The sequence below is a fragment of the Phaethon aethereus genome (assembly GCF_964289735.1).
Source record: "Phaethon aethereus genome assembly, chromosome: Z".
Classification (NCBI taxonomy): Eukaryota; Metazoa; Chordata; class Aves; order Phaethontiformes; family Phaethontidae; genus Phaethon; species Phaethon aethereus.
This window is the reverse complement of record NC_138577.1, coordinates 78,564,939-78,589,101: the sequence shown is the minus strand read 5'-3', so window position 1 is coordinate 78,589,101 and position 24,163 is coordinate 78,564,939. Positions and strand designations below refer to the sequence as shown.

The window sequence follows — 24,163 nt, the reverse complement described above, 5'->3', positions numbered from 1 at the left end:
TATGTTTTCAGATCTAAGCTTGCAATGCCTATACCTTCTACCATTTACTCTGGACAGGTAATCTGTCTTCAGGCCATGGTTTGACGGATGACTTAAATTCAACTCCAGGGTGTCTTCTACCAAATCAGTTACCCTAACGGTGTCATGTGAAGAACTAATCCAGGGTAAATTCACTCTGCTGGTTCAGATGTGCTCCAAGAAGTATTGATGCACTGGCAGTGTTTGTGCCACACTGGATACTGTGTGGCTTTATGCAGCCCATGTGAAGCCAGCAAAAACATTGGAGGTGGTCGTACTCGGAAGTGCAGACATTTGCCTGATGCAGCTCAGTTAAAGTACTGCTAAATGAGATTCTTAGTGCACTGATTTGATATTAATTATTAGAGAAGGATGACATGAGCTAGACCCTCACATACCCAAATCCAGACATGTCTTTTTCACCAGCCGCCATGGTTAATTTGAATAGGTTCCTCAAACACTGTTGTAGTCCTCTGTTTCTCTTCCTTCACAAAAAAGTGGGTGCAGACAGATTTTTTCCGCTCTTAAGATAATAGGAATTTGTGACTGCTGTTATAACAATTTTGCAGCAGCAAAATTTTATAGCTGTCAGCTTATCTCTGGTCTCAGTCACATGCTTGTTGTCAGCTAAGCAGTTTCTCTGGATTACATCTGGACATTATTTTGCATGATACTTAGTCATGGAGCAGATGCAAAGAGGGTATCTTAGCTCACATGCAGCTCAGCAAGCATATGATTCTGCAGCTTCTATGACAAACTTTAGTGACAGTAATTTAGCTGCTTTTTCACCGTACTATGACCAAGGTAATGAGCCATCAAAAGCACAGGACAGTGTGCCCACTCTGGCTTTTTGATTTGAATTGCTTGAAGTCAACATGCATCTAGAACTGGCTCTGTCTGGTTTTACTGGAGCTGAGCTGACTCCATTTAAAGTCACAAATTTTTGCACCACCTTGGCTGAGAATCTGATAGGGTTTGTGAGCAAGGTGCCAGTGTTCAGTGTGATTTCTCAGAACCTGTTGTTCCAGAGTGGAGATTGTAGTTCTCCAAGTTCCTCCATTCAGTTGTAGTATCTCATTTAGTGGATATACAAATGACACTTTGCTGATGCTGTGCTAAGAAACGATTTCATGAGATTGTAGAATCACAGGATAGTTCAGTTTGGAGGGGACCTCAGAAGGTCTCCAGACCAACATTGTGCTTAAAATGTTCCATTACAAGTTCAGACCAGGATGCTGAAGGTTTTATTAAGATGTGTCTTGAAAAACCTCTGAGGATAGAGACCACAGAAACCCTCTGGGTCCCTGCTGCACTACTTGAGAGTCCTCATCATGAGAAAGTACCATTCTGCATCTCTCTTGTTTCAACACAGTCTGCCCCTGCTCAGCTCGCTGCCTACCCGAGCCCAGGGCCATCCCCCCAGAGCTGCTGCCTGGCTGCATGGGCATTGCTGCCCAGGCTCTGCCTGCCGAGGACAGGGCTGCACATTACTCCTGCCTGACATTCATGGGGCTCCTGTTGGCTTCTCCTCTTGCTCGAAGGACTTCAGTTCTGTATTGTTCCACTCCAAACACAGTTTTCATACGTTTACTTGGTAGCTTTATTGTGGACGGGTTTTTTTTAATTGTTTTTTTGTTCTGCATTGTGAAATGGAGTTACTCTACAGCCACAAGATAGAGCAGCAATGCAGATTTCCAAGCCAGGCTCAGTTTTGAGGGACAGTAACCAACTGTGTAGAAAGAACTGGTCATCCTCAGTATTCATTTCTTCCTGACATTTCTGTCGATGGAAGTTATCAGTTGTGGCATGGTTTGGGACTTATGTGTTTGTCAACAGTGACTTGAGACATGTCAGAGTGGTTTCAAAATAATACAATAAATGATGGCTGCCATTTTCTTAGAGATTAAATAATCAGGAAGCTCACGGTTGACTTGTTTATAATAGACCTGCCTAGTGGACTGAGGGTGAGGTGTGGAATCCAAAGGAGTAAAATTAATGGTGGTTCTTTCACGTTTTTTGTTTTCTTCCTGTCAGGTCATGGAGCTGCTGGTTCATCTGAATAAACGCATCAAAAGTCGTCCAAAAATTCAGCTTCCAGTAGAGACATTGCTAGTTCAATATCAAGATCCTTCTGCAGTGTCTTTTGTCACTGTAAGTGTCTGTTCTTCCAAGAATAGCTGCTGATTTACTTGTAACAAGCAGAATATTCTTCAAAGCTCCTGTATTTAGCTCTGTCAGTTTTCGCAAGTATGTTATTGTCATGAGGTTGATGTTTTTAAGAGATTTTTTTTAAACTCAACTTTATAATATAGTGTGGGTGAAACTTAGTTTCATAAAGCAACTGCACTATTGATTCTGTTCAAATTGCTCATAATTACTCTTGATATTTCATGAATGCATGAATTGTCATTGCTTGTATTGTAGAGGGTCTATTAATTATTAGAAGCTCCATTTTGCAAGCGGCTACCAATCCATATCCTGGTATGTGCAGGATCAGAGTCTGTCCTGGATAGACTTAATTTTACTCCTGATAGCTGGTATAGTGCTGTATTTTGGATTTGGAGTGAAAATAATGTAGATAACGTACTGATGTTTTCAGTTGTTGCTAAGCAGTCAAGGACTGTCCAGCTTCTCATGCTGGCCTGCCAGCGAGCAGGCTGGGGGTGCACGGGAAGCTGGAAGGGGACACAGCCAGGACAGCTGAGCCCGGCCGGCCAGAGGGGTATTTCATACCATATGATGTCATGCCCAGTACATAAACTGGGGAAGTTGGCTGGGGAGGGCTGCTGCTTGGGAACTGTCTGGGCATTGGTCAGCGGGTGGTGAGCAGTTGCATTGTGCATCACATTATCATTATCATCATCATCATCACTATTCCCTTTCTGTCCTATTAAACTGTCTTTATCTCAACCCACAGATTTTACTTTTTTCTTCCCCAATTCTCTCCCCCATCCCAGTGAGGTGGGGGAAGTGAACGAACAGCTGTGTGGTATTTAGCTGCTTGCTGGGTTAAAATGCAACAGTCCTTTTTGGTGCCCAAGCTGGGGCACGATGGATTGAGATGATGACAGATCTGACCAGAGCACATTAGAACAAATTTGTTACAAGTATTTATTATATTAGTTTGATAGTCAGTGGTCACAGTGTTGACTTACTTGCTTTCAAAGTTATTGTGCTTGTTCTCAGGGGTGTGTTCTGTGACACCTTACTGCAGTATATGTTCCCTGTTGTGCCGTTTATCACCTCTGGGAACGGGTCAAGGTTATAATTTTGCTGTACTTTGTAACACTGGCTTATGATACGATAAAATGGCTGGTCATGAGACTAATCTGGTATTTCTACTCAGCACTGCTGTCATCTCCATATTTTGGGAGACAGAGTCTTACTTAAAACACCTGTATAACTCTCAATACGAGAACCCAATTTTTTTGTGTGTGTTTTTAGGGTCAGGACCTTAGCTGAGCAAGAAAAGATGAAAAAAACTTGTTTTATAGATGGGGAAAGTTTACTAGGTGGTTTCATTCAGTGTAGTTTAAAAAGTGAAGATAGATTAAAATGTTTTTGTGAAACTATGAAGACAATTGTAATTCAGTTGTGGTAGATCTATGGCAAATCATCATCAAGAAACAAGTCATAAAATCAGAGTGAAACTTTTTGTCCTTCTTATTTGATTATTCAGTCATATGCAGCATAAATGGAAAACACAGTGTCTTAGAAACTGATGGAGAAATATTTAGACTTTAAACAGCAGTAACATAGAAGTAATCTCGGATTGTCTTTAAGCAAATGAGATTATCTGGAGTTCACCTTTTAGAAATGGCTGAGGGCTTCTAAAGTGCATGTGTTCCATAGAGCAGTAAAAGAACCATCTTGTTTGAAGACAAAGTTGACATTACCCGTGCTTTTGGCTGTGTCAAAAATCTGTTTTCATTCATGTATGTGAGTGATGCATGTTATTTTGTGCCATGAGGCTTCATAAAATTTTAACAAGTGCCATCTACAAAAGAAGTGTAATGCCTCCCACTTCAAAACTTCTTTCAACCAGGTCATTGAACACATAACTCTTGTTTGTACAGTTCTTGTCTGGATTTGGATCAACATGATAGCAATTAGATAGTCCAGTATTCAGTATTGCTCTGCTGTGCTGTCCTGTCACTGGACTCTGTATTGCATTTGAGGCTTTTAATTCTGATAATGTAGAAACACATTTTCAAAAGAAACCTTGACTATGCTGCTGACTTTGTGTTTATTCAATATTACTTTCTATTTTATTTCAGAAATAGGTAAGAGAAAACATTACATTTGCTTTCCTTGAAGCTGCTGCTCAGGTAAAGCTGCTTTTGGTGAAATTGGCAGCAAGTAAGAGGAGCTAAAGAGGATTTTTTGCATTGTTGTTTTCCTCATTTTAAAGTGGAGGCTCAGCAAGACCTCCTCAGAAAGGATTTTCCCCTTTAATAGCTGTCAGTCTGATGAGCCTTAGAATTAGGAAATTGATCTTCCAGAACATTTTTCCAACACACAATTATGTAACACAACATACAAGAAAAGTTTAAAGAAGAGAGATTTCTTTTGCACTGTTGCAATACTGTGTGCTTTTTCTACTCCTTTAGAATTTTACCATAATTTATGTTAAGATGGGATACCCCCGTCTGCCTGTGGAAAAACAGTGTGAATTGGCTCCAACTCTTCTCACTGCAATGGAAGGGAAACCTCAACCACAGCAAGACAGGTATAACTCCTTATTCTTGGATTGAATGCTGTTGGTATCGTTTTAGTGAAATACTCTGTATCAGTTGCTAAAAGGTGTTTTTTTCCTAGGTGGTATCTGTATTGCTTAGGATGTTCTTGACTTGTACAATTTGGATCAGCAATTCAGTAGTTTGGGTGGTACAAAGAATTCATATAGTCAAATGTTGTAATAATATACAGGATCTGCAATAGCAGACTCCCTGTATGATAAAGAGGCCTGTGTTATGAAGGCTATGCCTGTCTCTATCACTATCCATCTTCACCAAATTCTGATTTCCAACGTAAGGCCAGACCTTCAGTAAGTATCCTCTGTCCAGCAACAGAAACAGCGCTACATGGCTCAGATGGGCCACTCTAAATTGTGAGATAACCAAAATTCCTACTCACTTGAAACACTTGAATTGTAATAAATAAAAAAAACCTGAAGTTTGGAACTGCTGTGTACTAAGAACTTCTAGAAAACTACTAATTATGGACCTCCTTATTTACATTGAGATGGGTTTCCACCATGCTGGCACTGGAAAATGGCATTGAAATTGTATCTTCATTCACTCTACATCATTGTGACAGTGTAAAGGTATTTTAAAAATTACCTTACTGAAAGGCCTTGCAGTATAATCTTGCTTCTGTTCATGAGATCAGTGTGAAAATACTTGATTGTCTTCTCTGTGACCGTGTCCAAAAAGCAAGTATATGAGTGAAGAGAGCTTTGGGAAATCTGGCTGTACTGGTATATAATCAATATATTTGTGTACACTCTTTGGTGAAGTTGAATAGCCTTGATCAACTTCTGCTATAGGCAGACTCAGATTTAAAACTTTAAATTTCTTATGGATGAGACAGTCCTAGACTCTTATTTTGTGGTATAATTACAAAACATTAAAAGTTTGGACAAAGGCAGCGACTCTGTCTCTTCAGATGTGTGTGTGTGCATGCACACAGACATATATGTTCTATTATAAGCGCAAATCCTAATTTATCTTCTGCCTCCCATTTTTAAGTACATCAGGTGGCAAATAGAGGCCACTGGATTGTAAATCAATTTAACTTTTCTTAAGATTTTTTTTGCTATGAAGAACCATGTTTGTTGTTAAAGGTTTCTCTCTTGAATGTTAAGAATAAAAAGGTGTGTTTTTTTTTTAAATGGTTGCAGTAAATATAATTGTTTTTCAGCCTAATGCATCTTCTAATACCAACCCTTTTTCACATGAAATACCCTGCTGAACCACTGAAAGCAGTAGCTTCTCCATTTAATCTTGCTGAAAAACCAAAGACTGTACAGCTGCTTTTGGACTTTATGTTGGATGTTCTTCTTATGCCTTATGGGTAAGTAAGAGTTAATACTAGTCTTCTGTAGTATTGATATGTTCTGTATGTGTGAAACTTTACAAACTGCACCCTTGGAAACTCATTTAAAATATGCTATTATTTCCCAGCTTGAATGAAGCCAGTTACGTGTTTCCATAGCATATGAAGCAGGGTCCTAATTTTAAGAATGGGATCACCATCTTCCTTGTTTAACAAATGTCTTTTTTGTACTTAATTAGGTGTTATACTATTCTGTCCTTGACCTTGAATCGATGAGACATGTGAGCTCTCTGTTAAATAACCAAACCTTTAAAATAGAAGCCGGATCAAAATGTGTGCTCATCTTCCTGCAGTTGAGTTTTAAGGCTTATTCCACCAAGGTCATAAGCAAGTGTAATGTCTGAAAACTTGTGCTTTCCAGAATTGAACCTTTAATAATAAGATTTGTCTTTCATCTGTCTTCTGATGAAAAACATTTTAACTGTAATGGCGTGACTTAGTGTGAGCACTGTTTCTGAAAGCAACAACGATGTACAGAGCAACTTGAATTTACTGATCACTGCTTGTTAGGAATCTTTTAGGGTCTAAAATCAACACTTTCTCAAGATCTATTTTCCACTAACTTTTTTAGTGTCTTTGTATTGCTAGGGGAGCTTTGGCTTTGAAAGAAAATAGAAATAATTTTAACAGTAGAATGCATTTCTTTTTTCTGACATTTCATCGCTTCCCTTAGGATTTTTATGAGCACCTAACTCTTGCTCACCCAACTGGATTAACCTAAAGGAATGACTGTTAAAATAGTGAGCTACATGTTTCTCCATGTAGCTTTGTACCCATCACATGTTTTGGGGGGCCACTTCCCTACCACTTGAGTGTGTAGAGTCTTGCAGCTTATAGTTTAAAATGCCTAGCCTGCTCCTCTGTTCACAGCTCACATTCTTTCAGTTTGCCCAGGTTTATGGTATTAGCTTCCCCCCCACGCTGCTGTTGCTTCAGCAGATTAAGTCCTTGGGCGTTGCTATGAGACTTCACTTCCTTACGTACTTTTGTATTCTGGCCAAGCATGACAATTTTTAAATACCTGGAGAGGCCATGAGAGTAGGGGGTGAAGGTTTTGTTTTCTTTCAAGAAGGTGCTCAGAAAGTGTCTTCAGCTTGCCTTTGGCTCTGGATGTCTGTCTCTTAAAGTCTTGCCCACTGGGGTGAGACCATTTTACATCTGTTTACAGTTAGTTTATGCCTGGTCAAACTTGTTCTGTCATTGCCCAGTTGTGAACTAGCCTTGCCGGTAAGCATGCAGTAAAAAAACCAGAAAGCCTACCTGTAGGGCATGAAGCTCATAATCAAGTTCAAGTGTTCGAAGTTTTAACTAAATGGACTTAGGATGAATGTTTATCCTTATTGTTGAGACTGTTTACTTCATTTTACTGCCTGTGTGCTGAATGCAGAACAGACTATGGCTGTCTGAAGCAAAATGTTCTTGTTGGTCTGAGCACTACGATTTTGATGCCTTCATGTGTTGATGAGCTTCAGAGGATACAGGAAGAGGTGGAGTGGGCTTTGTGAGAGTGTGGAGATGTGCACAAGGCAGCGAGACTAGCCAGTCTCCAAAAAGACTCAGATCTGTAAACTTAACCTTTATGGCTTTTGCTTTCCTTCCCTACCCAGCACTGAAATTGCAATTTTCCAAAGCATTATCTTATTTGTTGATTTTTTTATCTAATTCAGCTGGCAATGTGCATTGGTAAAGCCTATAATGAAACTCCTTTCCCACCTGCTTAGGTTCGTATTGAATGAATCTCAGAGTCGGCAAACCATGCCCTCGGCTCAGGGCTCTTCATCAGGTAGCGTGGGAGGTCCTGGGATCCCTCAGCCACCTCCAGGGATGAGCTTTTATGCAGCCAAAAGGGTAATTGGAGACAGCCCGTGGACACCAGAGCTTCTGGAACAGGTACTTGCAGCTGCAGGACTGCTCCTTGGTGAACTGGGGGTGGTAACAGGGACAGCTACAGATAGAGGAACGGAAGGCCAGAGGGAAAATACGTAACTAATTCTGACCAGGTGTTTAGTTGCCCTGAGGGAGTTTATTGAGGGACTTCGCATGATGCCTTAAGAACCTTTGCAACGGTGAGATGGGGTGGGAGGTGCCAGCAGTTCTCAGAGATGGTTAGGAAGCCTGCATGACTGCAGCCTACTCTTGTGTTTTCCTCCTAAAGATAGTAAGGTTGCAAAATGTATGTTGATGAAGCGTCCCTTTCTAGCAGAGAAGTAGCAGAGTATCCCTAATTGTAATGCTGACACTTTGCCGCAGGTGACTACTTTGACAGGAGGCAAGAGGAGGACGCTGCCAAAGAGATGGAGAGCATGTGAACTTCTCCTTAGCAAGCAGAAGTCATCATTTCAGAGAGCTGAACTGCTACAGTTATTGTAACATACGCTTTCTTGTCAGTAACACTGCCTTTACTTTCCCCACTGTTGAACAGTGTAAGCTGGGGATAGTGAAGTTCATTGAAGCTGAGCAAGTGCCAGAACTTGAAGCTGTTATACACCTGGTTGTAGCCTCCAGTGATACAAGACACAGTGTTGCCACTGCAGCAGACCTTGAACTAAAGAGCAAACAAAGGTACAAGTTTGGATATTTTGAAAAGGTGGTGCTAGTGTTCCTAGCAAAGCTAGCTGCAATAAGGTAGTGCTCCAGAGAGACTGTGCTCTGAAAGGGGGAAGGCTTCAGTCCCCTGTCTACCTACAAAGCTGTGATGTATTCACATGGGGCTGGGAATGGTGTGGCTCACAGGCTTGCAGCTGGCAACACCACTTGACTCCAGAGCTGACAGGTTTAGCGGTCTGTTTTCAATCATCTTTGGTATTGCTTTTGAGCCATTTTCTTACTTCTTGGGTTCCAAGTTACCTTCAGTGGATGATCGATGGTCAACAAGGCCTTAGTAAGTGATTCACAGCTTGTCAACTTACCTATATTGTCTTTCCCAGAAAAGTATATACTTTCATTGAATTTATTAAGGGAATAAAGAGACTAATTGTGAAGTGGACCATAGTCTAGGAAGTTTGTCAGCCACCATCTTCTGTATTATTAAAACTTCTGCTCATCTGCAGTCCACCTTCTATCATCTAAAGACAATGCTTCTGTCTTTAACCCATCAAAAGGCCAGAGTAATTGCTGCTGGTACTATTTGCTGAGTCATTCATTGATTGTGTGAGGTTTGCTGGCTCACGTAGGAGATTTGGAGCAAGAGAGGCCTGCCTTTGAAATATGTAGGTGGCTTCTGTATTACTAGAAGTAAAGGACTATTTAACTTGGAGTCAAATATGTAATATGAAACCTTCTCCATTTGAGGCTATTTATGTGCCTCAGTCATGGCAGGGGAGATGATTCTAGTGAGTGGCGACAGCCTGGTTAAGGAAGGCAGTCTCTCCTTTGCTGCTTGTTTCATCTTTCCCTTTGTGTTGGTATTCTTTGCCTGCAGAGCAAAATGTGTGGACAAAATGCATATTAATATGCAATGTCAAATGTCTTTTATGAGAAATATATGCTACTTCACAGCTCACTTGTTTGGAAGTTGGTTGCTTTACTGAAAGAAAGATGGTTCTGTCTCCTCCACTTCTTTGAAGCATGCATGCTTAACTTTTTGTTAAAAGTTAAAAATGGGATAGTTTTTGGGTATGTATGTGTGTTCCAAACAGTCTCATCAATAGGTAGCATTAGATGGTTATTGTGGGCGGATGGGTTTGTCTGTGAGACCAGGAAGAAGTAGTCCTAGAACTAAAAATACTCTCTTCTCTATTGAAATGTCAAAACACCAAGACTGAAGAATGTGGAAAAATTTGTTAACAGGTGACCATTCTGTATTCGATTGGTGGAGTACCACGGTTTATACGTCTTGTTTCAATAGAAGAGAAGGGAGCATGTAGATTTCTTACAAATTGTTTGGAATTATGTTGTTAGAATTTGTAGAGAAATTTGTAACCACATTCTTCGTGTTATCTATTATGTGAATGTGGGAGGAGTGATTAGAAGTCAAACTAGATCTGTTAAAACTCTGGGAAGAATATGAATATGATGCAAAGTGCTGTAAAACACATATATTTTTAAAAGTAATCAAAGACCAGAATCATAACATGTTGCTGTTCAATGTGTTTTTTTCTTTAGTTTAATTGACTGGAATAATCCTGCTATCATCAACAAAATGTATAAAGTGTATCTTGGGGATATACCACTGAAAACCAAGGAGGTAAGATTTGCCTTCAGAGTTGCATACCTGCTTAATTTCTGAAGCTGTAATTTTACTTGCCTTATTTTATTTGGAGAAGACACGAATACATATTTCATAAATGTATCGCTTCCTTTGATCTCTGCTTTCACTGAACATTTTTTCTATTGAATAATTTTTTTCTCTGTCCCAGTGTGTTCTGATTTGCACTAGAAGGTAATTTAGCTAACTGAAAAGTACTGCTGTCCAAAGATGCACAGTGTTATTTGAACTCTGTTTCTGACAGGGATCTGTTCTAAAACCAGAAATGAAACGCGAGTCAGTCAGCACCCGTGTTAAATTGAAGATAGTTCCTCATCTTCTGCGATCCAGGCAAGCTGCAGAAACGTTCCCAGCTAACATTCAGGTAATGCTTATGTTCCAGTGCTGCTCTTCCTAATGAGCTTGATAATTCAGTTCCTCCAGTATTTAGGGGAGCATTGTTACTGATAACAGTGTTTAAAGAAGAGGGGAATTAGAAAACCTTTGAAAGTGAAGCCAGACACAGTCTGATCTGCTCTTTATTCCTTTGGCCAGGTGGTTTATGATGGACTCTTTGGTGCAAACACAAATGCAAAACTGAGAAGTCTGTCCTTGCAGTTTGTGCATCATATTTGTATCATGTAAGTAATTCAGAGTGAGCACAATGTTTTGTAGCTATTTGCCTAGAAGACCCTCTGTTTACTAAATACAACTGAACTAAGGGCACACAAAGAGGACTAGAAATCACAGAAAGCAGGGTTTTTTCCTTAATTGTGAAATCTGTGTGTATGCTTGCACACATTAAGATGTAACTTCTCAGCTTAAGAAAGTTGAGAAGAAGTTTTACTGAGAGAAGATACTTTTAAGGGATGCAAAAGATAATATTTTGTTTGTTGGTGTCTCTAATTGCAGTTGTCCAGAAAGTAAAATAAAGCCGTTAGGCCCAATGCTTTTAAATGGACTTACAAAGCTGATCAATGAATACAAAGAGGTAAGCTGAAAGATTCTTTACTAGAGACCTATAATTCTTTATATGAATACAAGCAAAAGACAAATACTTTTATGATGGAAACTGATGATTATAGTTATCTTGTAGTTGCCTGAGATGGCTATCAAAGGATACTTTTAAAGAAATTTTGTTGGAAGAGAAGCAAATACTTTAAAAGGCTACATAGGAAAACTTTTTTATTTGTTTAACAGCTATGGATAGGTGCTTGGACACTATTTACAAAGTCTCAGGAAATAATGGTGTTAGGAATCTAAAGAGTGAGGCCAGAGCAGCACCTAGCTGCTGTTATTTACTACTCTGGAGCATACAGGGACCTCAGCTCCAGGCTCATACCCTGTTGTGATGATCAGCTCTATAGGCCTGCTTGTAATACCTTCCATCTGTCTGTCCAGGGATGGTACTGCTATGGGAAGGTTGTTACAAACAGAACCGCAAACACCAGTCTGGCCTGAAGACATCTTTGCGGTGCCATTTCAGAAGGCAAATTCCCCACAATACTCCTACATGTATCTTACGAAGGACTGATGTTGCAGACCTCCTCTTCTGCAGCTTTGATCCTCTTGCTGGTTCGTTTGAACTGTTTGATGTGACCTTCTGGCCCAAGCTGGTGTTTGAAGGTGTGCACTTCCCCACTGTTGGGAAGGGCATGAAAAAGGACTGTGCAGGATGAAGCAAACCCATCTATAAGTGTGCTGCATTGGTCATCTGCAGCATCCATTGTGTAAACAACTTCCTTTGTGTAAAGCTGCTGTTTAGGGCCAGTGGAAGGTTTCTGTCCCTTTGCTACAGTTTCGTATACTTGCTTAATCTCCTTAGCTGTCTATCTTGAAATAAAATATGATTATCTGAGACCAGAAGGGAGATTTACGTTTTGTCACCATTTGTAATTTTCTGTTTCTTGTGGAAAAGCATACTCCCTCTGTTCCTATGTAATGCTTTTATTCTTGGATACGATTATTTTATGTTCCAGGATTCTTTGTCCATGAAAGCCTGTTTGAGCACTTTGGAGACAGGATTTAAAGTAAATGTTCAATTATAAAAGATGAGCCTTTATGTATTTCTGGTTTTGCTGAATTTTATTTATTGTTTTATCATTCAAGGATTCAAAACTGCTGTCAATGGCATATTCAGCGGTTGGAAAGCTCTCGAGGTAACTGAAGCGCTATTTAAGCAAAAGGACATTGAATATTTCTTCCAGAGTAGCCTGTTAATTTATCACCAGCAAGGTTTATGACGCCTGCCAATTTTGCAGGGGAGTGTACGGTGCAAAGAAAAGCATTCTTCTTGTGACATCTCCAGAGGTGTAAAAGGAAATACGTTTTTAGCTGATAGCTTCTCTAGCAGTGATTAATGGCAGCTCGTGAATTATGCACAGAATTTAAAAAATGGTTCCACTTTCTGGATTACCAGAAACATAAATTTTAGGAACGTGCAGAAAAGACCAGAGGGCATGAAGCTAGACAAGTGGTATGTTCAGTGCTATGCTGGTGATCTAAGTGTCCATAGAATATCTCGCTTTCCAAACTGTGTTAAGTGTGGGGGTGCTGCTCTGTGGTGGCAACGGATAAGATAGACCAAACTTTCTGTGCTGGCTCTGCTTTGTTTGATAGTTGAAATGTGGGATGAGGGAACGACCAATGAAATGTGAAGCTTTTTAATTTAAAACCCCAAAAACTTAATGAATTAAAATATCTTGTTTCAGCCGAATGCCTCAGCTCTTTACCAAGGATATAGCATTGGTACAGCAGTTTTTTGAAGCTTTATGCAAGGTGGGTGCTGACGGGGCTTTGAGAAGTGGTTAATATTTTGTGCTGGTTTTGCTCAGTTCTTGTCACTGCACACCGTAAAGTGAAAACTCTCGGTTTTGTACTGCAGGAAGATGCTGATACTAGGCTTGCCATTCAGGAGGCCTTGTCTATGATGGTTGGAGCATACAGTAACTTGGAAGGAGCCCAGCGTACCCTGATGGAAGCTCTTGTAGCTTCCTATTTAATAAAGGTATTTTCAGTGGAGTCAAAATTAAGTACCTTAAAAAAAGAGCTATTCATTGTTTTGCTGTTTTCTGTCACTTCCTGTTGCATACTTTTGGAGCAGGTCTCTCTTACTGAACGCATTGGGCTGTCTGCAAGAAGGAGAGGGTGTATGCTCAGATGAAGTGTTTTTAATATGGTACAGTGGCTGCAAGAAGAGTGACGATGCAATTTGCTATTTGTGTTCTGTTTTGCAAAGAAAAGAAGCCATTGCGATTGCGCTGTATGTTTCCCATAGTGTCCTAGGAAAGCTTTGAGAAGTAGATACTTCAAGGACGGTATCTTGTGAAATGCTTTATGAAAGCAAGAATTTGGTGGAAAGGATCATTCATTGCTAAGCAGGGATTTCAGTGTGCTGTGTGACTTCTAACATTATAAGGCACCTGGACACCTCCCCAGGAAGCCAGCCTTGAGACATTAATCCAGAGGAAACCACACTTCACTGACACTCTTACTTCACTGCGTTATCTTGTTTGTGTTTAGAATTCTCCAGAGAATTTGTTTTCAGAAAGAGTGGGTTTTTTATACTCTCTGTTTGCACTGGTACTCCCGGTGACTGTGAACGTAAATGTATTTCTGGTGGTTGTACTAGTAACTGTATAAAAGACTATTTTCATGCTGATGACCCTTTTGCCTGGGTGCTCCAGCGATCTAGGTTTCCAGGCAATACCATTCTGAGAATGACCGCTCTAACCTAATGTTTCTTTTTCAGCACTGGCTGTGCTGCTCCTAAGTGCAGCAGTGTTTTGTGTGGATAGATGATGTATGTCATTCTTCATTTAAAAACTGCCTGGGTGGGGCTGTTCAGATATCTAAGAATTAACCATAATCCTGATTTATGATTCCCCAAAATGTGCATGTATTTAATAAAACATTTCATTCTCCACTTGTGTATATATGAGAAGCTAGCTTTTCTTTTCCCTGTTTCCTGCCATGTGAAGAGTTAGCAAGAACAGTTTCTCAAAATATCTAAACTCTTTGAGTTGTGTTGGTACACAGAGGACAAACCAGAGGACTCACAAGTGGTGAGTGCAGGTCATTAGTGTGTTCATTTAAAACTCAACTATATTTGTGTCTCTTCTCTTTAAGCCTGAAGTTCAAGTACGTCAAGTGGCTGTGAAATTTGCTAGCACAGTATTCCCTCCAGATCATATCCCTTCCAGATACTTACTCCTGTTAGCTGCAGGAGACCCGTAAGTTGTTTTCCTTTTTAAGTTATTTTCATATGCACACACACACACACACACACATTTGCATCCAATATATATTTGGATGCAATATGAATGCATATATATGTGTGTGTGTATATGTGCATAAAAATTCACTCGCTGAAAATGAAGTATGGTAATTTGGAAATTAACCTTTACATAGGGGCATTCTTGGCAGTTCTGTGGAGAACTGTTACTGGGCCTTCTGGTAGTCTTTGGTTTGGATTCTCTTTCTTGTTTCAGATGAACTGCTGTCACTAAAGCTGTTCATGTTAATCATCAGTTGCAATTGCAAAGTAAAAATGCATTAACTTAAATCACCTTTACAGTGGCTAGAAATTATTTTTTCCTGGCAAATTCTATCAGTCTGTTTTTAGCTTGTATTTGCAAAGAGTCAGGAGCATGCACCTTTGAGAGTTGCCACTCTCTGCTGAGGAGTAGTAGACTCATTAAATTACTGTAATTTTGTCATTTGCAGTTTTCCATTACTGCAGAAGTGGTGGAGTTTTTTCCAACTTTAATTGCTCAATTTTTTTATATGAGTAGCTATTGTGTAACTAAGGAAAGCTGAACAGATCAATTGCAACAAACTGCTCTGTCATTGCATTGTTAGCACTGTTGCACAAGTGAATCTTCTGCTAAGTAAATAACGATAAACCTGGTTGGTGTCAGATGAAGCTTGAATATAGGAAGTGATGGGGAGGAGGAGCAGATAGGAAAACAAGGATGTGGGAACCAGGAACTGGTGGTGAACACTAGCAGGATGTAAGAGGAGCAGAAGTGGGCTGATCCAGAGTGTTTTGCAGAGGCCATTCATCATTATCCTTTTTCTTCCTCCTCTCTAAAATAAATCATTAAAAGTTGTAATGCAAGCTCTTCTTCCCTTCCTTTCAAAAATAACACTTCTCAGTCAAAAGCTGTTCTCTGTCCCCCAGCTTCCCAAGATATCTTATTGCTCATTAAGGGCCATTTGTTCTGTGCAAATAATGTCTGTTTCTCATCTTTTCTGCTGAAAGGCGGGAGGAGGTACACGGAGAAGCCCAGCGGGTGCTGAGAACATTTCCTGGTAAAAATGAAAAGGAGAGTTCTGGGAAGCAGATGCCTTCCTTCCCTGAAATGGTCCATTACATTCAAGACAAGGTACAGTGCTTCTGTCCCAATAAATGACAAATACATGCCTGATGTTCATGTAGTAAGTGTGGTCTTCCCTTCCCTTTATCCTTCTGTCTCACCTCCCCGGAGGAGTAAAGTTAGCTAAAATCACAGTGAAGACCACACATAGTATTGCATTGCCAAGATTAGCATTCGTCGTTACCTTCTGCTGGCAATAATTGCAAGATATCTAAGTGTTAAGTAAAAAGGAAGCAGATACTTTAACAAGGGGATTATTTTGCTTTGATGCTGTTTGTGCAGAATATGCGCGGAGCAAGGAATCCAGTGTTCAAGTGTGATAATCTAGCATGCTTCACAAACACAGTTCGCTTACAAACACATTCCTGAAGGGATAGGAAGTTCCCTCACTTGTTGGTCTGGTGAAAAATAATGTTGTGCATGAAACAGAAAAAAGATTCCAGGCTAGGAAAGGAGATACTGGAACAAGTGTAGAAGTCTGGTTCATTTACTTAAAGGCTTAATTATTTATCTTCATTGCAATCTGTGGAAATAATGGCCATGTAAATAATCTTTCATGAGTCTAGTGGAATATGCCAAAAACTGTACCACTGAGTTTACCTTCGCTGTTTGCACTGAGAGATCATCTGGAGAGGTGTTAAAATGTAGTCTGTGTTACAGACTTCCATGTATAGTAGCTATACTAGTCTTACAAGCTATAAAGAAGATGTGGAAGGTCACTGACAATACTTTTTTTCCCTCTGATAGTCTGCTTTTTTAAAAAATGTGGCAAGTATATAATGTTGGAGCACATCTGGTTTTACAAGAGATCCGTGATAGCAGATCTCTTACACCTGAAAGATTTCTTGTGATATGTTGTATGTTCTTCTGGTGTTGTAGTGTGCTGGTGTACTCTGCTAGTGTATGAAGTATTTGAAGCTTTATGAAAAAACTTGCTTTTCTCCAAAATACTGGTTATTCAAATAAATATAAAAAATTAAGAATCCAACATTGAGTTTTAGATAACACTATTAAATGCCTGTCCCCATGCAGTTAATTTTTAAATTTTCCTTGACTTCTGTAATGTCAGTGAATAACTATGGATCAGCCTAGTTTAATCATTACTGAGAAAAACAAGATCTCCCCACACCTGAGTAAATTGAAAGAAAAAAACTTGAGCACTTTTCAGATCTTCCTTACATGTCCTGAAGGCATATTAAAAAATCTGAAGGTACATTTCGTTGGTTAGTTATGTTGAAGTGTGAATTTTCACATATCGTGATTAATCTGCAAGTGTTGGAGATGTTTGAGAAGTTTGTATGCATTACTTGGCAAGCAGGCAGAGATGCAAAATGGCTTTCCTGCATGAGTTAGCATGATCCTTTCTCTCTGCAAGAAAGTATGTGTGAAAGAGTAGGACCTGATCTGCTGGGTAAGGATGGGAATCCATTCTTCAAGGGAGTTCACTAATTCAGGTTTTCATGGTTTTGGATGTCATTGAAGTTACAGTGCAGCAAAAGATCTGAGCATGTTAAGAGATCTGTTGACGTCTGTGCAACTGCCTTGTGTGTTTATTCAGATGCAAGGCTGTCTTGCTGAATCCAGCCCTAGCACTGATGTGCATGTTGCCTAAAGAACACGGACATGCTTTTCTGCAGTGTTTGCAGTGGGTGTATTCTGTTCAGATGTTTTTCTGCTGGAATATTCCTGCTTGTCAAAGCTAACATTTCTGTGGAAAGGAGGTGTTCATGTGCTATGGCAGCCTCCTACCTAGCAGGTAGCAGGGTCTGAGAGAGTCCCTGGGCTTGGCTGGTGCAGCACAGGGCACCCACCTCTCCAGGCAGAGCTGTTATCTCCAGGCTTCCTGGCTGCCAGTCAAAGTTTGGAAGTTTATGAAGTGGGTTTGTTTTTTTTTTAATTCTAAAGCACTTCTTTTTTCCTGAGGGGAAGAAAGAATGATGTCCTCCTCGAGCCTCCCCTGCCATTCCCTCTCATGAATTCAGAGTTTCCACTTTCTGACTTGATAGGGACGTAAAGTTGATGGAACTAAACTGTCCTATTACCAAGTGCACTGTGCCCTTCTTGTTAGAGAACAGTTGCACATTTTCAGTTGCTAAGTTGAGGATAAACATAGTTGCATCAACAAAATTTTGTTGACCTTTCCAACATCTCTGCTGTTCATGGGTCTGAATGTTCCACGCTTAATATATTCTGTTGTTTAGGCCTCTCACCGAATGAAAACTCCAGCTAAATATATGACTGGAACTGCAGCGTTGCCTTTCAATCCTGCCACATTTGGAGAGGTAATTGTCTGGATTTACTTCCTCAGATAGGTGTACCATTATTTATTTAGAGGGCAGTGTAAGAAGCTAACAGTTACCATAAGTCACGCTACATTCTAGAATTCCTCTTTTAAACAGATGCTGGGATAAACTCTTCATCCTTTATCTGTCTGTCCTTAAGCAGCAGTCTGAAGAGGATTTTCAAGGGGATTGGGAGGAATGTTCCCAGGAGGGCTGCTCCATGGCTTTCTATGGCATGCCTAATGTAATAGCTTGTCAGAGAGAGAACCTGGTAATCCTGTGCAAAAGTCCCATTGTGCTCCTTGAGGCTGTTCTTTTCCTAGCAGATTCCCGGTCTTCAACGATCTGTAGGCACAAACTCAGATGTGATGCAAGGTCTGTATTAGCAATGGGCTGGGTTGCATTTGTATGCGTGCCAAATTGATATAGGGTACAGACTGAAATGCCTGCAAAGAGGTTGCATCAGCTGATGATAAACCAAAAGTCTGCATATGATTTAATCTTCTGAGAGTGATGCAGGCACTGTAGGGTTGCCTGCTTACATAGATGTATTGCAGAAGCTGGTCCTAAGATTTGTTACACTTTATATTTGTTCCTGTCTCCACGCCGACTCTTCTGTCTAGATTTGATTAAAGAAGAAACTGTCTTGTTTTGGTTATGTTAAATACATCACATTCCCTGCTCTTTTATTTTGTCTCCTCCATGGTTTTCCAAGTGCTCATGTACTCAGTATCCTGTGTTTTTCTCTTCTCTACTTAGATAGTTCTGTATCTGCGGATGTGTCTTGCTCACAGTGCAGGTGTGGTGCCAACCTCACAGAGCTTGGCAGATATGCAAGATCATGCTCCAGCCATTGGACGTTATGTAAGAAACCTCATGTCTGGCAACCACATATCTTTCTCTTCCTCCTCCTCTTCAAAAAGTGCAGAAACCAACCCTGTACATATATATATTGGCCTTCTTCAGCAGCTGTTAGCTGGTGTTGGAGGTAAGAAGCTGTGTGCAGCATCACTCAAAGAAAAAAGTCTATTGCTAGAAATGAGTTGCCATGCCCAGTGCTTTGAACTTGGCTGCAGCAGTCACAGAGTGGCAACGTGGACTATATACTCTTCAGTTTAAACTTTCTCTCTTCTATGCTGCTGTGTAGGTGGGAGAAAGCAGGACAGTAAAACTGCAGCATCAGTTGACATAATGCTTTAAAATTGTGAGGCCATTGTCTATATAACGGCTTTCCCACCAGTGAATGCTATGTCTTCCTCACTCTGATAATAGCATATCTGCGCAAGTGTAGTCTTGAATGCCTTTAGAACAAGTTGCTACCAGAACATTTGCTTCTATTAGTTTCCCTAGTATTTCTGAGAAATACTATACCCTGTTCTGTAGTTTGTTATCCCTAGTGAATTGCAAATGAATGCTTTGAAATGCCTGATACTTCTTAACCTCTTTTTATCACTGATTATTAGTTTGTTGTAAATACTGCAATTGTTTAATAACCTGATTATTTAATTACTGTTTAGGTTTGCCAGTCATGTATTGTCTTCTAGAAGTTGTTTCCGTGTATCCAGAAAAACTAGCCACCAGATTTGTAGACAAAATGGATTGGATAAAGGTATGTTGAACAGCCCCCTCCCCCGCCTTTTTTTTTTTTTTAGGGTTGGGGTTTTTTTGGTTTTTTTTTTGGGTGGAGGGGGTTTGGCATTAGCAAAATCTAGCTTTTTTCCATGGTGGAATGGAGTAGTATTTCTAAGTATGCACCTAATTTGAAATCTGGTATTTCTGTGTACAGTCAGCACCTCATGAGATGTTACATGTAGCAGGATAGGGAAAATTATTTTTTGGTTCTTTGGTGTTACTGATTTTGTTCATTGACCTACATGTTCTGGGTAGCCTGCGATTACCCAGAACCCAACCATTGATCCTGTTGGTACAAGTCAGTCAGTTTTTTCCCTTGATCAGAAGATACATTAAACAGCAAAAGAAAACTGAAAACAAAATTCTGCGAGTTTCTAAAGGAAATTTTTTAAGAACGGAAATGTTCCAGTGGGAAGATGCGAGTGCCTTCTGAGAAAATGAGATTAATGAGATCCCTGATTGTTTTAGAGCCCTTGTGGTGGAGTTTTTTAATTTTTTTTTTATTAGCCTTGAACAAAAAGTTGAAACTGGAGCCTGCTTGGGAATAAGCAAGAAAGAATTCTGCTTTCCCTAGAGTCTTTTCTCAGGCAACTTTCTGCTTTTTCATGATTGGCTTCAAACATCCAGGATTTGCTAAGCTCTTACAGGTTGCCTTTGCTTTCGTTGGGGAAATCTGGCAAAAAAACCCACTTGGTCGAGTTAAAGAAAAGTTAGACTGTGTTCTGATAATTTCTCCTGCTGATATCTGTGCTGCATTGCACTGTATGCAGTTAACCACATCTCTTTTACATGCAGGTATGAACATCAAAGGAGAGGACTTAAAAACATTTGCCTTTTCAGTATTGCTTAGAAGACCCTTCTTTTTCTTTGGCCTGGTATCCATTTGCAAAATTAAGCATCTAGGGGTGGTAACTAATACTACCTAGTTCCAGAAGTACTGTTGTAAATCACCCTTTGTGTGATTTCGCTTTGCCAAGTGGAAGGAATGGGTCCAGGGGTTTATTAGAAGTCAGCTATGAGATCTGATGCAGGTTTTGAGTTGAAGTCAGGGTTATGTTTCATGAGCCTGACAGATCTCTTTTCTTGTTTGTTTGCTTGGCTCATTTTTGCCGCCTTTGTGGTGGCCCAAGCCATTCAAAGCTTTGGGTATGAATTTTTCACATGAGTGTGTTGCATTATACATCAAATTAGTGGCAGAGGTAAGACTGTATCCTAAAAAATTACCTGAGGCTTCCCAAATTCAACTTTTTACCAATTTAGGTAACACAAGATCTCACAAAGTGGATAAATTTGCATTGAGAGCTGTGATTTCCTGGGCAGTTTTTTGGGGTTTTTTTTGGTCACTGTTGGATTTAACTGGTTTAACCTCTTAAGGTTTTTTTTTTCTCCTTTTGAAAAATAAAGAGGAAATGGAAGCCTCCAGTAGCTCAGGGCAAATAGTATTCTTAGGGGTTTTTTAAGCTCAATATGGATGCAAAATGTGGAATCTCTTCTCTGAAGACAAAATTTGGCCAAGCATTCAATCAGTGTATTTAACACACAACTGGTGGGTAGCCCTGTTGTGACTAGTGGTAATCTTCCTCCTAAACACTGAGCGTGTAATGAATACTTTGCTGAATTGAGTGCTTTTTTTCTTACTAAATGATAATGCTGTTGGTTTAAATAGTGGTTTCTGAGTTAAGTACTATTTAGGTAGCTGCATGACAGTTGTGCTTATACAATGAAGCTCTGTGTGAACAGACTGTATAAGAAGTTGCTTCAATATTTTATCTTTCTTCTTAAAAACTTCCGCAGAGCCTGATGAACACAAACAAAGAAGAAATGCGTGAGCTTGCAGCCCTGTTTTATTCTGTAGTACTGTCTACCATGTCTGGAGATGAGCTTAGGGCCTCCTTGGAGCAGCTGATCAAGATGACAAACGACAACCATGTAAGTACCTTCATTTGTCTTCCTCTTCTTGTTTGTTCTTGTGTCATGTAACTGATAGGAAATCTGAATCTCACAGTGTGTCCAGGATGTATTAGCCTTAATCTGAGTGTAAAACTAACTAGCTGACTTCCGGTTGGACAGTGAGAAGGGATTTTTCTTGTAGATGAGTGCAACAGATCTTTAAATAAATTAATCCCCAAAGTTATTTTTAAGGTCAGTAGGAGGGTTCCCTGAAGGCACTTGCCAAGCAAAGCCAGCACTGTCATGTATTTAACCAGTTTTAGCCAGCTAAATATTCCTCATCCCATTCAGTGGTAATGGATCACACTACCTATACCTCAGACAGTTTACTGATTCTGTATTCATGAGCAACTAGAGGCACCTGTGGAACTAAGAAAATGTTTAACTCGTTAAATGTTTAACTTCCACACCACCCCCACCCCCACCCCGAGCCATAGCAGCCTCCTGGCTCCCCATCACCTCAGGTCTTGTCCCGCCAGCAGCCTTTGCTGGGTGAGGGCTGGCTTCTTCCCTCCCACCCCACGTGGACTGCTCAGCAGCCCTCCACTGCTGTATTGCTGCACAGTGGGTTTGCCTGCTTTCCCTCCTCCAGCAGCTCCTTGCCTTTCCCATTATCCTGTCTCTGCATTTTGCCACTATGAGTGTGGAGAAGGACTCCTGAAAACAAATTGGGCAGGTTTCTGTGCTGGTGTGTCTTGAATCTTGAAAGGGGGAGAAAGTAGTAGCATTTTTAGGTTACATTTCCCCAAGACGTTTTTATATCAGTCCCTCCGAAGGACCTAATGGGCCACCATTTTACATTGCAGGTAACGGTCTCAAATGCTGACAAGAAGTGCTGATCGCTTTATGCCGTAATTAACAAACACGATTTATTTTGAATCTGTGAAGGCTGTGTCTGTGAACCAAAGCCATGTCATTGCCCAGTTTTACGTAGGGTGCAGCACAGACAGGTCCCAGCCCCACCACCGCTGCTTTCTGCCCCAGTCACCCATGAAGCCAAGGCTGACCTTCACAGAACTTGGCTGAGAACAAAGAGGGATATGAACCATGAAACAAAAAAAAAAAGGGGGGGGGGGGCTGTTCCCATGCATTTTTGAGTTTAAGTCAGTTAGAGCTCTGGTTTGCTGCTATTGTACAAAACCAGTTGCATCAGTACAGCTAGGAGTAGTGGTGATCTCCAGTGGCTCAGTAAGGACTGCCATGTAAATGGATAGCTGGAGTGGAAGGTGGGGGAAGGACCCATCTTCAGCTGGCTCTGTTGCTGTGAGATCACAACAAGGAGCAGTCCCTGGTGCCCCAGCTAGGTTGAGGATCCTGTCCTGGCAGCACAGTTGCACTAATGCAACTTTTTGCAGGGTTGTGATAAAGAACAGATACATGAACTAACCCGAGTTTAAGCCTTTTCTTTTAATTAAGGTAGCATTTAAGTCTCTCAGCCAATATTTCTGCACAAAATCCTTTTGTTAGAAGTCACCTATGGGAATGATAGTCTTAGCACCAGATCAGCATTGGAGAAATTAATGTTCTTGACATTTAATTGTAATAATTAGGTTTCACAGTCAGTGGCCTGCTGAACCATGTAGAGGCATTGCCTTCAGTGTTCCAATAGGCCAAGTGTGTTCTCCTTCTTAGCGATGCAAATCTAGGGTAATTCCCCTTTACTGCTGTTTACCAAAGAGGATATTTTGTCCCCTTAATCTGAGTGTGTCCAGTTTTTAAGTAGAGACAGTACAGTATTATGTTCATTCACCTTCACAAGTCTGTACTTGGAAATCAGATGAGTTGGGTTTTTTAAATTATTTTCTTTCCATAGATACCAAGGAGTAGACTTTAGGAACATGAATGCTGTTGATAAATTCTTAATCAGTCCTCCCAAGCCTCTTCTAAGTTTTGTTAATTTATCTTAAAGGACTCCATCCGTCAGAGAGCACTAGCAATATTAAACTCTCTGTTGTTGCATTTTGTGTTAGAACTCTGCATTCTTCAGGATGCCTTCTCAACGGCTTGTCCACATGTGTTTTTAAATCACTGCTTTGTGCAAAGTGTTACTTACTTTGAAAATGAGATTTTCTGCACTGTTGGTGTTGTCTGTAGAGCCCGGAGGTCCAACATGGATCCTTGTTGGCTTTGGGATTTACAGTAGGAAGGTACTTGGCCAAAGGGAAAATCAGAACAATGGAGCTACATGGCATAGAACAGCCAAACACTGCAGTCATGCCGGCACAAGAACAGCTCATAAAGTCGACGACAGAGACAATAGGTAACTTCCTGCCTAAGACTTTGCTGCATGTAACAGTTGTTTTTTCAACCACCGGAGGCTGAGGACTTTTCTGAGATACTCAGCCCATAGATGCTGTAATGTTGAGTTCACTTTCTGTGACAGAATTTACAGCCTGTAAAAAATGTCATCTGATCAGATGTGTGGACATACCCATTTCAAGAAGAATTAGGTGCACTTAGAGCAACATAGCACAATAAGCACAATGCCACTGCACAATGCCACTGCCTAGACAGTGTCTCCTTTCACATAATACTTTGTACTAGCTGTAGAGGAGATAAACGCTTTGCTTCTTTGCATGGGTAAAATACAAGTGCCTGCC

General features: G+C 40.4%; 1 protein-coding gene across 1 annotated transcript in view; it reads left to right on the top strand.

Moving 5' to 3' along the window:
- The window catches only part of ECPAS (Ecm29 proteasome adaptor and scaffold), a gene marked incomplete at both ends in the record, with an annotated part of 62,447 nt that overhangs the window by 12,563 nt on the left and 25,721 nt on the right, over window positions 1–24,163 (top strand). The window contains 19 exons of the mRNA XM_082013810.1: window positions 2,053–2,169; window positions 4,629–4,747; window positions 5,941–6,093; window positions 7,857–8,025; window positions 8,558–8,697; window positions 10,240–10,321; window positions 10,587–10,706; window positions 10,877–10,962; window positions 11,234–11,312; window positions 12,431–12,480; window positions 13,033–13,099; window positions 13,206–13,328; window positions 14,450–14,553; window positions 15,585–15,708; window positions 17,901–17,981; window positions 18,741–18,969; window positions 19,499–19,590; window positions 21,408–21,542; window positions 23,658–23,823. Of these exons, the coding sequence (XP_081869936.1) occupies window positions 2,053–2,169; window positions 4,629–4,747; window positions 5,941–6,093; window positions 7,857–8,025; window positions 8,558–8,697; window positions 10,240–10,321; window positions 10,587–10,706; window positions 10,877–10,962; window positions 11,234–11,312; window positions 12,431–12,480; window positions 13,033–13,099; window positions 13,206–13,328; window positions 14,450–14,553; window positions 15,585–15,708; window positions 17,901–17,981; window positions 18,741–18,969; window positions 19,499–19,590; window positions 21,408–21,542; window positions 23,658–23,823 (2,236 nt within the window). The remainder of the gene's footprint in view (window positions 1–2,052; window positions 2,170–4,628; window positions 4,748–5,940; window positions 6,094–7,856; window positions 8,026–8,557; window positions 8,698–10,239; window positions 10,322–10,586; window positions 10,707–10,876; window positions 10,963–11,233; window positions 11,313–12,430; window positions 12,481–13,032; window positions 13,100–13,205; window positions 13,329–14,449; window positions 14,554–15,584; window positions 15,709–17,900; window positions 17,982–18,740; window positions 18,970–19,498; window positions 19,591–21,407; window positions 21,543–23,657; window positions 23,824–24,163) is intronic.